This window comes from Tauraco erythrolophus, chromosome 2, assembly GCF_009769465.1.
Source record: "Tauraco erythrolophus isolate bTauEry1 chromosome 2, bTauEry1.pri, whole genome shotgun sequence".
NCBI classification, from domain to species: Eukaryota; Metazoa; Chordata; class Aves; order Musophagiformes; family Musophagidae; genus Tauraco; species Tauraco erythrolophus.
The window spans coordinates 16,198,868-16,211,256 of NC_141466.1; the positions used below are offsets into that span (position 1 = coordinate 16,198,868).

The 12,389-nt window shown below is 39.8% G+C and overlaps 1 protein-coding gene across 1 annotated transcript; it reads left to right on the forward strand.

Annotated features, from left to right (window-relative positions):
- The first annotated feature begins 51 nt into the window (after window positions 1-51).
- On the forward strand, window positions 52-9,506 carry ZUP1 (zinc finger containing ubiquitin peptidase 1). Its single transcript, XM_086631260.1, has 9 exons — window positions 52-352; window positions 2,437-2,553; window positions 3,502-3,611; window positions 4,213-4,381; window positions 5,472-5,660; window positions 5,983-6,151; window positions 6,794-6,945; window positions 7,287-7,507; window positions 8,743-9,506. The coding sequence occupies exons 1-9, from the start codon at window positions 52-54 to the stop codon at window positions 8,788-8,790; spliced, it is 1,476 nt and encodes a 491-aa protein (XP_086487386.1). The 3' UTR covers window positions 8,791-9,506.
- The last annotated feature ends 2,883 nt before the right edge of the window (window positions 9,507-12,389 follow it).

Consider the following 12,389-nt stretch of genomic DNA (forward strand, 5'->3'; position numbering starts at 1 on the left):
GCAGGCGGAAGCGCGGCGCCGCCGCTTCCCGGGGGAGGCGGCGGCAGCGCGATGCTGCTGTGCGACGCCTGCGGGCGGGCGCTGTCCTCGGAGGCGGCGGTGCGGCGGCCCCCACGGCGCACGCAGCTGGGCCGCCAGCCCCGCTGCCCGCTCTGTGGTGCTGCCGCCCCGGAGCTCCGCCGGCACATCGAGGCGGCCCGCCCGGAGCCGGAGCCGGGACCGCCGGCTGCCCGCTGCGCCGAGCTCGCCGTTGAGCTGCCGGAGTGCCCCTTCTGCGGGGAGGCTCCGGCGCGGGAGCTGGAGGCGCACGTCCGGGCGCGGCACGGGCACCTGCTGGGCGCCCCGGGCACGGGTGAGCAGCGGCGGCGGCGGGGGGCGTCGCGCCGGGCCCCGCGGGGGTTGGGGCCGGCTGTGGCCGCCCGGGCGGGGAGCGGAGAGCCGAGAGCCGTGCTGCGGCGGTTTGCCGCCCGGGCTGGGTGGGGAGCGACTGCTCGGGGTGGCGGCACCGTGCCGGGCGCTGCCGGAGTGAGCGCCTCTGCCCAGCGCTGGGCTTCCGACCCAGCGGGCGCTGCTGGAGGGCTCCGAGGCCGCCCGTGGGGGCGAACGAGGGGCGGGGGAGGGGGAAGGAAGTCACTTGGAAAGGGACGGTGAACGGGAGCGTCGCTTGAAACATCTGCTCCAGAGCAGAACGGAGAACACTAATGCAGACGCACCTGCGGTGTTTTGCACGCCCCAAACATACTCTCGGTACTAACGAAAGCAAACCGTAAAGCTTTTGTGTGATGAGGAAGTGGGTTTTACTTATTTGGTGTATATTCGGTCGTAAAGGTTTGACTTTGCCTCTTGAAGTCTCGCCTCTGACAGGATGCTGCAGGGCAGTTGCAGTACTTGTTAGGGAAAGGTGTTTTCGGTCTGAAGCAGAGGCTTGGGAAGGATCCAGCTCAAAAGCCCTCTGAAATACTAAATGTTGACTTGGTGACCACAAGGATATTCTGGGGGATAAAGCTGGAGTAAGAAAAATAGTTATTTATTTGAATACTGTATTTTTAGTTTAAGCGTGGTCAGAATTTTATTCTGAGTAGCTGTCTGAAGTTGCTGGTAGCTATTTCAGAAACTTAGTAATGGCATCCCTGCTAGCAGATAATTCTCTTATAAGACTAGCATTCTTGATGTAACAACCCTAACCATTCTATGATTCTATGTGTACTGACAAGAAAAACAAATTTATGATTAGCATGCAGAATGCAACAGTATGATCAGCCACACTGCATAGTCTGTAATTAAAAATGTGTTTCTTAAAAAGACGAAACAGCCCTTAACATTGAATAATATCATGCTTCTATGAATGCAAATAACGCAGAGCTTGAATAAACAACTTACTTGCCCGCATGCCAATTTCTATTTTAAAAATAGTTGCATTAAGGGTGTTTTGGTGTTTTATGTGCATAGTGTGTTTCAGGAAGCTATGTGGTGGCAATGTTATGCAAAGTGTTGCTGGTGAATTGTTGGATTATTGTACTATCAAGTTTCCCTCCAGCCAGCTGTGAACTTTTAGCTTGGGTAAATGCCTTCCAGAAACAGCTAATATAGTATATTAATTACTATGTTTTGTAATTAATAGGAAGGTGCAAGTGAAATATAGGGACTCAAAAGGAAGGCAGTAAAGATGGAGTCAGGCTCTTCTCTGTAGCGCTCAGTGACAGGACAACAGGTGGTGGGCACAAGTTGAAATACAAGAAATACCATTTAAACACAAGAACACTTTTTTTACTGTGAGAGCGGTCAAACATTGGACTAAGTTGTCTGGGGAGCTTGTGGATTTTCTGTCCTTGGAGTTAATTGAAAAGTGACTGGAAAAGGCCCTGTGTAACTTAAACCTGTTTAATTTGACCCTGCTTTGAGGGACTAGATGATCTCCAGAAATCCTTTTGAACCTTACCTATTCTATATGGTACTCTTCAGTAACAATACTGAAACTGCAGGAAAATGTTTATTTGAAGAGATGCAGGAAGACCAACAAAGTAAAAATTAGAGCATGCTTTACTTCATTCTTTCTGCCCACTAGCTGCTGTGTTATCACAGGAATATTAAAGTTTTGTAAGCAAGTGTTCTTCTGTCAGCAGGAAAAATCTTTTCATTAACGGTTTGATATTTCAGATACAGCATTTCTTAATAAAAATACTGTCATAACAAATTGTGATCTATAAGTTAAATGTGGCAAAACTTGATTAATAGAAAAAAAGGTGTTTAGATACAAATTCTTAAATGGTTAAGAGAGTAACAGCTGTTTAGAATTTGCTGCCTTTCGCTGGGGAATTTCAATGGCAACACAAAATCTATTACTGTGTATTTATCTTAGACTGTATATCAGTTAGGGTAGTGATTCTCACAAAAACCAGGAATTGCCTTAATCAAGAAACTGCATTTCTTTTTCAGACACAGAAAGTGGTGAACAGCTGTACGAGTGTCCAATGTGCAGTCTTACCTGTACAAACATTCAGATTCTTGAAGAACATGTGGATTTACACCTAGAGGAACATAGCTTTTCAGAAGGTACATGAAAGGATACAGGCTTGGTAATACTTGAAAACATGTACCAGTATTTGCATGTTGCAGTATAGAATCTCAGGCAAAATTTAAATTAAATATTTCCTTATATAAAAAGAGAACTAGACACATACATAATGAAGTTAACATAGTTCGTAGCAAGTCCTATCACTCACCCAAGTGCTCTGCTTAATTACACATGCTAAAAGAAATACTTGTCTGTGCATGCTTGTTAAGTAAATGCACTGTGTGTTAGCCAAAACTAAAACTTAGAGCGGAAAATGTTTAAAAGACAGACATATTATGTATTTTTTTTCCTAGCTCTATAGAAGGTTTACATCACTGGAATGTGCTACTCTGAATTCCCTGTGAGCTGAAAATCTCTAACTTATGAAGACTTCAATTTTTTTCTTAATTGTTTTCTCTAAATACTTGTGCTGATTCATTAGTCATAGTGATAAAGGGATCAAAATTAGTTTAATTTATTAGCACAGCTAATAAAATCCTAGAGATGCCCTGTCCAGTTCTCTGATCCTAAATTTGTTTCTGTCACTTTGTTATGAGACTGCTGGCAGTGATCCTAGAAGCCAGTGAGCATGTATTCAAGAAACTGGGACTTCTTGCTAACAATGAAGTGAAACATAGTAAACAAAAGCTGTTTTCGTAGTAGTAGAGGTACATGTATTATTTGCCAAGTAATTGTTCCTGTAACTGCATAAACTTTGTCCAAGTCAAAGAGTCTGAGTCTTGGTAGACTAAATGCAGTCAGTCCTGTTTAGTGTTCGCTGCTAATAGCTCAAAATAATGTGGGATGCATCTCCTAAAATTAATGCCTAGTTGTATTTATGTATGTCTGCTTAGAAAAGAATCCTTAAAAATTAAATAAATGATCCATCAAAGCATTGTTAAGTTTCTGATCAAGTCTTCCCTCTTCGTAATGTTATTCCTGGGTAGGTGGAAACATAAGAGATCTAGAACTGGCTCAGCGACTCCAAATTGAAGAAGATAAACGGCAGAGATCAGAAGAAGAGAAGCGGGAGAGAGAGGAGTTTAAAAAGCTGCAGGTACAGTAATATTTCTAAATGGAAGCTTTTGAACAGTTGTGCCACCAGAAGCTGAGTATCTTGAAACTGGAATGGCCATACCAGGTCAGACCTGTGCAGTCAGACAGGCTGTGTTGAGGTGATGGTGCAGGAGTGGGTTGCAGGCAAACGCAAGCTCTTGGCAACCCTGATCCTGGCACAGGTGCTGGGCATGCCTGCCTTGAGCTGCGTGGCTTTGCTGCTTTGAGTGGTACTGGCTCAGGATGGGGCCAGGTGCTCCCTGTGCGTGCCATACTCCTCTTGCCAGGGGCCCTGGCATGCCTGCTGCCTCGTACTGTGCCTGGCCCAGCAATAGTGCTCTGCCTTACAGCGCAGTCTGGAGCATAGTCTCTGCCAGAGTGCCTGACGCCCTGAGCATCCTGGCTGTCCTCTTCCTGGATACCATCACCTGCTCCAGTGACCACTCCCTTCCTAGGTCCCACTTCCTTCTCCCTCCTACCTGACAGCTCATTTCCCACTCTCACTACCTCCTGATTGCTGATTGTGCATGCAGCTTGTCGAAATCAGAAAAGGTGAATTTAAAAAAATCTAATTTAAATCGTGCATATTCCATCCCTAACAGAGACAGTATGGATTGGATAATTCTGGAGGCTACAAGAAGCAATTCATAAAGAATATGGAAAGGGAAGTTGATAGAGGAAGGATGCAGCCTTTTGAATATCACAAGAGGAAAGCTGACATGATGGAATGTTTGGCCTTTGGTATAGATGATGGGAAAACAAAGACCTCAGGTAAAAATGCTGGAATTACGCAACTAAAACTCTACTTTTTAGACCTAGGTTGTAGTGATCAAACCTGTCTTTTAACAAAGCATATGATTGGATGTTTATAATGATTTTTTCCAGTTCTAATTCTTATTTTCTAGATAAATCTATACCATTTTAGTCTTAAACTAATATGGAAATTAAAGCTTAGTATATTTCTAATCTTTATTCTTACCTGAAGACATTTTTCTTCTCTTATTTTTTTCTTTTTTTTTTTCTTTTTCTATGCAACCTTGGAATCAAGTTGTCTGGTTAAGGGCCCAAATACAATATGTGTTGAAAGATGCAAAGGTCTTATTTCCACCCAATACATTTTATTACTTATAATAATACATTTAAAGTTTTCATTCTTGGTAATGGTTTAGGCTTCAGAGAGGAATTCAGAAAATAATCTGTGATAGCTATGGAATTACTGTCTTCACAATAGCATGGCAATAAAGGGCCTTTGAGAATTTACCTTTACAAATTGGAGAGAGCATTTCCAAGCGTGTTCTTTCATGTAACAAAGGAGGGTTTGGAATATTCTGCAAGTGGATTTTTAAAAAAATATTTATGGTAATTCTGAAATTCTGTGCCATTCCTTTTCTTGTCTTAGTTTCTCCAGGAAAAATAATTTGAGAGGAATAAAAGGATTACATAGTATGCATAAGTATTTCATGGTTTTAAGGGGATGTTGTGCTGGTGGTGGCATTGATATAGGAATGCTTTATTGGTCGTGGCGCTTTGCCTATTTCATTGTTATGGTTCCTGTGCATATCACGGTACATAACGTAGTCCAAGCTGTTTAATTTAAAATATTCCTTGTGTAGAAGCAGCGAAAAAATTGCTTGAATTTTTGAAAGCTTCATAGTACATAAATTCATCAAAGTAAAGACCATTGAAATGAAATAGATGCAATGTGCACTGGTTTTGAGTTCTAGATGTATCATAGAATCACTTGAAAGTTTCAAAATAAATTGTCTTAATCTGTATCTGTTCCAAGCTGGGGAAAGAATCTTTTGCTGGCAAATGTTGTAGTTCATTTTACAGATAAACTTTATGTTTGGTCTTCTTTTAGGAGTCATTGAAGCATTGTGCAAGTACTATCAGAATGAAAACAAAGATGTAAGGCATGTGTGGCTTTCAACAGGAGTAGATCACTTCCACTCATCTTTGGGCGACAGAGGCTGGGGTTGTGGTTACAGGAATTTCCAAATGCTCCTTTCCTCACTGTTGCAGAACAGCTTGTATAACGACTGCTTGAGAGGTATTATCCAAAATGCTGCCTGTTTTTTTTTTCACATACCTCAGATGACGACTTACTGATGGATGTTTTGCCTCTTCATTTACACAGCAGGGCTTGCTAGGTAAATGATACCTATTAGATGCTTGTTCTACCACTGGAGCTTACTGTGGAAAGAATCAGAAGGGCGAATACTGGCAAGGCACGATGTGGTTGATGTTTTAACTTCAGGTTTTTTGGTGCATCTTTGTAACATCAAGTGCCTCTTATAAAAGAAGCTGAATATTTTTAAAGAATAGACTATTTCAGTAACTGTAACCACAATTCAAAAGCTTTTCTGTTCCAGATACTGCACTAATTCCTAGTATACCAAAGATTCAGTCCATGATTGAAGATGCCTGGAGAGAAGGCTTTGATCCTCACGGGGCATCTCACTTCAACAACAGATTACATGGTTCCAAAGCATGGATAGGAGCATGTGAAATTTATTCACTGTTAACCAATCTCAGGATAAAGTAAATATTACTTTTTTTGTTGTTGTTATTTTTAACTGCTGCACCTTTAGAGGTCAGAATTGACAACTAAGTGATGACAAAGCCACTTTAGTGGCTTTAAATTTAACCAACCTGTAAAGAGATGTGATTTAGCACAGCATACAACTGTGTAACTAATTATGCAGGTACATAAACTGAATAACTACTAACTGAATCATTGAGACTTGGTGAAGAATTATGCCACGTGTGCATAAAATCAAACATTGATTCTTCTCAAGAAGCAGCTGGTTTTCAGCTATTCACATGCATAATTCTGAAAGCTGTTAATTGGATTCCCTGCTGTAAACGTATCACAAAAAATAAAACATTTTAATTTCTGCAAGCTTCACAGTTCTTGTTAGAGAAGAGTAGAGTGTTTCTTTGTTATGGAATGAATCTTCCAGTTTTGAACAGTATATGTTTGCATTGCTTTGTAATTATGTGTTTCCTACTCCTGTATTTAAAAAAAAAAAAAAGTGGTAACAACCACTTGATGCCTGGAATTGCTGTGTTTATACAAAACATTCTTGATGCAATAGGAAGGGACTGAGAAGTGAAAAAAATTGTTTTAACAAACAATCTGCTTGAAATTTTATTGCAGCTTTCATTCTAAATGTTCTGTAGGTGTCAAATCATTGACTTTCACAAACCAACTGGCCCTATGGGTACACATCCTCGTTTATTCGAGTGGATTTTGCGTTACTATTCTACAGATAATGAAGGTGGTGCAAAGGTAGTGTGTACTTCCAAACCACCTGTCTACTTGCAGCATCAAGGTCAGTATTGCAATATGCTGATTTTATATTATTCTCTATCTTCTTTACATGTGCTGCGATTCAGAGCAGCATTTTACATTCCTTCTTCATTTAATTGAAGGCATGGCTTTATTTCCTGTTGGTTTTTTGTTTAGTAAGAGCAACATTAAAGTCTATATTTTTATTGGGTGGAAGAGCTGGATGCGATTGGGATCTCAGGTTTTTGACATCTGCTCTTTACTTATAACTACCTTTATTACATTTCAAGTAATGTCTTCCTTCATGTGAAAACAAGTAGTATGCTATGAGGAAGTAAATGAGATTTGTGTGGCTTTGAAATACCAAAACTTTTTTGAAATTAGGTCATAGTCGTACTGTTGTTGGAATAGAAGAGAAGAAGAATAAAACCTTATGTTTGCTCCTGTTTGACCCGGGATGTCCTTCCCAAGAAATGCAGAAACTGCTAAAACAAAACAGTGATGGTACTAATCTCAAACTACTCCGGAAATTTGTGGGTAGCCTAAAAGAAAAGCAATACCAGATAGTGGCTGTAGATGGTGTACTGTCATTGGAAGAGAAGGCTGTAAGTATTTCAGAAAGTAGTTTCTGTCTAAGAAAATTTAAGAGTATCTGCATCTCTTCTTCAATTTTCAAATGTATATATTGTTGCATGATAATTTTTTTAAAAATCTTTTCACTTTTCTTGTTCTTCTCTATTACTTGCTGCTTATTCTCCGTGAATTGAGTAACCAGAGGATATAAAAACAAAAAAAGTTTTGCATGTAAATGTATGTCACCTTGATGTAATTGACAACTTCCTTTACAAAGCTTGCAGCTGTTTGCAGGTGTAAATTGTTTGGGGTTTTTTTCCTTTTCATTTTCTTTCCTTTCATTTTCTTACAATATTTTGTTCTAAATAACTTATTGTGGGCATATAAGGTACTTACAAAGCAATTATTGTCCAAAATTATGTTCAGGAGTTTTTATTCCAACTTTGTAAAGTTATGTGTAAAGTTATCAGCCTTTCATATTTGAAGAACAAGGAGCACGGATACTGAGGTGTAACCATCCAGTGTCTCCTCAGCTTGAACACTAGAACTATTGCATTCTGCTTTCTGAAAGTGCTTAGAATTTCATGTATTCAAGACACACCTCTAAGCAACTTACATTTTTGAGCTCTCAGCATTTTTATAAGTCCTATCCACATGTTTCACCTTGGGCATTGTAACTTTTTAAGACTTTAGAAGTTTTCAGCTGAATGTCAGGTGTAATTTTTCTTGAAGCGTTCTCTTTCCTGCACTAAAAACTGATTCTGAGAAAACATGTTGTGATTCTGTGGTGTCTTATCAGCACTGTTCAGCATGTTCAAGCTTCAGGACAGGCTTATTTAAACTTTAAAATAACTGATGACTGAGTCACCTGCTGAACTGTATTTAACAGCTATATACTGAAATGAGGTCTGTCTTAAGTGTTTTCTGGCCCTGAACATGCCAGAAATAGCAGTGAAATACAGCCAACTTCTCTTCCTCCTGCTGGCAAAAGCTTTACAATTCAGGACACATTTAAAGGAAGAGCATTGTATAGGATTTGTGTGAGGTGTTTTGTTTTGGTTTTTTTTCCTCTTTTCAAAGATTTGATTTATATTTACAAATATAATTTACTTAGAACTTTGTCTTGAAAGTTTCCATTTAATTAAGTTAAAATATAACCTCTAATACTCATTAAACTTACTGAAGTACTAATTTGGAAAATGCTCTTTAAAGTGATATTTTTGTTCATTAAACTATTGTCTTTTATCTCTCCCCACCTTTTTTTTAGGCTCGCTGCCGTGCTTCACAGGTCTTAACATCAGAGAAGATTCCTTAAAGGATGCCTTTATTAACTCTTTTGGAGTCTGCTGGGTACAAAGCAAAACTTCTGGACTGTGATCCTGACTCAACAATTTATAGACATAAACTATGTCTCCGTAAATGTTTGGGGCTCTGGAGAAGCACAACACTAGAGTAAACCTGTAGTTTTGATCTTCAGTCAAAATTCTGCCCTCCTGATGAATTTGTAAATCTGAAGTATTACAGCTCTTGTCTTACTAGAAAATTTGCTATTTTCTTAGTTGCTTAAATTACAAAGCAACACCTACCATCCCATAGCAGACTCTGCACCATAGTTAACTGCCAATAAGCAGTGGATAGTGATACTATAGAATTACTTTATTGGAGTGCCTCAGTAAATATATTTATGCTGACTCTGTGGCTAATGCTCTATTTCTTACCAAATTTGATCAACAAATATCTATTATGCCTCAGCAAATTCTGCAACTATTTGCAAAGTACAGAGCCAGTTCAGTGATTTCCCATGATACAGTCTGTTCCACCAGGGATTAGTTTACCACTGGACATCTTTCCACTTAGCCGACTTCTCTAGATGTGTCACTTGTAAACATGAACGTGTGTGCTTTTGAGGTGGGTTAGCGTTAGTGTTGGCTGTAAGGTCTAAGATAGCGGTGTCCAAAGTGGGGGGAGTGTGCTCTAGGGGCTGTGCAAGACAAAATACTGGGGTAAAGGAAGAAAATACTTATTTTGTACTATGAATAAATAAAATAAAAAATATTTTTAATAGTGTTTATTTCATCTTTGTTTCATCCTTATTTTATTTTCTATTTTTGTGTATGTTTTATAATGTATATCTCCTAGGTCTCAGAAGAATCTCAAAAGGACATTTAAACTAACTGTTGGCTAGGGGCTCTGTTGTGCAGGGTTAGTGCCCTTTGAGATGCTGGACCTGTCTGCTGAGACGAGTATCCTGAGCATTTGAGGCACCCTGCTATATCTAAGACATGCTGTTCTGGCTAATCTAAGAGCTGTGCCTCTCCAGCAGGACAGCTGGAGGCTGGGAGGCACGGTCAAGTGTGTTTGCAAATAGCACTAGATGCCTTTGTTCAAGCAACTGAATCATGCCATGGCATCCACTTACTGTAACTGGAGCAGAGATACTTCCCTTTTGTTTAGACTCTCACATGTTGACTTCCAGATGTAGGGGTAGGACTTTTACCATTAACCTGTTTCTCTCATGTTTAATATGCTCTGGCAACACCTAGTAATTTTTGGAAGCAGTGAAGCACGTGAATAGGTAAAGATATCACAACCCGTAATTCAGTAATGTTTCTGAAAGATGCATGAAAGTAAAAAATTTTAAAACGCATTAATTTCAGTAGGTATGTAGAAGTGGCCTATAACCTGTGAAAGGATTAAATATTTAGGACACTGGAGGGGGCTGAGACTAGGGACAGGGTTCCTGGGAGTTGGGAGACCATGACCTTGGTCTGTGTGGCACATATTCCTACGCCACATGAAGTTTTGCAGCCATGTGATCATTTAACTTCTCGTGGGTACACTTCAACCTCTCCTGCACTGTTCCCTCGCCTCCCCTGTCACTGGGCTGAGTCTATTCTTGGCTCAGGCGCTGCTAATTCTGGACTGCACTTATTCCTTACCAGTGTGACACTGCCCAGGTGTGTAAGCCGAGGAAGCGGGAATTGCAGCTCAGCACTTCGCTTAGTATTCGAACTGCTGTTGGGACTAAGCTGGTGTGTCAGTGAATTGCTATGATGTGCCAAATCACAGGATGTTTGAAGTCATGTCTAAGGCTCTATCAGCCTCAGATCCATGATACGATCCATCCAGAAACTAGGAAGTGTTGATGAGGGAATATATTGGTTAAAAGATGTGAATCATCTGTAATAGAAGAATAATTAATTAAGCTATAGTTAATAAAAATAAACAAGCAAGGATTTTTGTCACCCTTCCTATCTCTTCCCAAGCTATCTTCAGAAGCAGGATTATGGAGTGAACTCTACTCTCTTCAGTTTGCAATTTTCTTTTATGTGCACTTTTCAGGCAACCATTTTCCTCCCAGGGATGTAATTTCATATCATGTTTTCACTACAGCTTTTCTCCCATTTACCTTTCACCTCAAGCTTAACAGTGCAATGTAGGCAATGAGCTGCAGCTTTAATTGGACTGTTGGCTACATAACATAGGACAAACCATATTCTAAATGGGATCACAGCATGCACGACTTATCAGTGAAAACATGGAAAGCCTCATCCTAGTTCTTAGATGTTTAGCAGTTTATAATGGGGTAATGTTTTTCATTCCTTTATGGACAGCTGGCAACTGTAAGATTACAGCTCTGGTTTTTGTGTGTTATGTCACCTATAATATAGTTTCTGGCATCTTAGCTTAAATTGCACAGAAAAAAGCCTGTGTCCTTTGCAGTGGTTTAACAAACTGGAGCGTCTGTAGAATGTCGAGAAAAGAAACTGAAGATTTTTAAGACCAAAATCAGCATTAGCCCATCACCTATCAGCATCTCAGGTCCAGGCACAGTCTATTGTCTGGTCCAACAAGCTTTGAATTTATTTCAGCAACCATACCATTTAAAAACAAGAGGTAGCCTGATGGTTGCAAGTCTCTCTCCTAGGAGAAAGATAGAAGTTGGTTCTCCCCTACAGGAAATGTACTTCAAGCTCCCCATTTTTGGCTAAACTAGGAAAGAAAAATGGACAGACAGAAGGAGGAAAAAAAAAAAATATCTGCTCTAAAGCAAAACTTAAGGGTGGTAGACCATAACGCAATCATAATTTGGATGCAAAATCCTAGGTTTTGCAGCATGCCTGAGACTGCACTCCTACAGCATCTTGATGTGGTGGGCACCATCCTCTGAATTTTGATAGAGCTCAGGTACCAACTGTTTGAAAAGTTCAGCATGATCAGAACTACATTAACTCTGGCTGTAGTGCAGCGTCGCAACTCGTAATAATCTCCCTACATGCACTACGGTGCGTGCTTTGGAGAGTTAAAAACCAGACACAAGCAAGGTTGTCAGCATCATGATTCTGAATTACTGAAATTCCACTGAAGTTTATCAACGGAATTTTATTAGACTGATATGAATTAGATTTCAATCTAATCCTAAGTGCATAAGTAAACTTTAAATATCTCATCTAAACTTCTTCCACCAAAAAAAACCCCTTATCTCAGTCCATTTCAGCAAACTAAAACACGCAAACAGAGCTGAGTTTACTCTCAGTCAAATTCCCTTTTATTTCACAGAAGTTGCTTGCTAACAAAGCTCAACAAATCTGAAATTCAGATTGAGTCACTAAAACTTGCTCCGAAGAGCTGGAGGAATGGACTTTACATAGTTTTCTGTCACTTCAACCCTTATTACTTCCTCTGTTTTGAAATGTAAGATTTAACAGTGAAAACACATTTTTACCTTTCAACTTGTCTGACATTGTTTTAACATTTTTAAGCTATACATTCTCTGCATGAAAACCAATAAATATGTTAGTGTGAAAACAGACTAGAAAAATCTAATTAATCTAGAAATATCAGTAACAACCTTTTTTTCATACGTAGATGATTCTTGTTAGTGACACACTTGGAAAATTTTCTCATATTACC

Excerpts from the sequence above, each read along its gene's own strand:
- ZUP1 (XM_086631260.1), top strand. The coding sequence starts at position 52 with ATGCTGCTGTGCGACGCCTGCGGGCGGGCGCTGTCCTCGGAGGCGGCG. Across the intron at positions 353-2,436 it reads GCTGGGCGCCCCGGGCACGG|ACACAGAAAGTGGTGAACAG; the intron begins GTGAGCAGCGGC and ends TTTCTTTTTCAG. Across the intron at positions 3,612-4,212 it reads AGGAGTTTAAAAAGCTGCAG|AGACAGTATGGATTGGATAA; the intron begins GTACAGTAATAT and ends CATCCCTAACAG.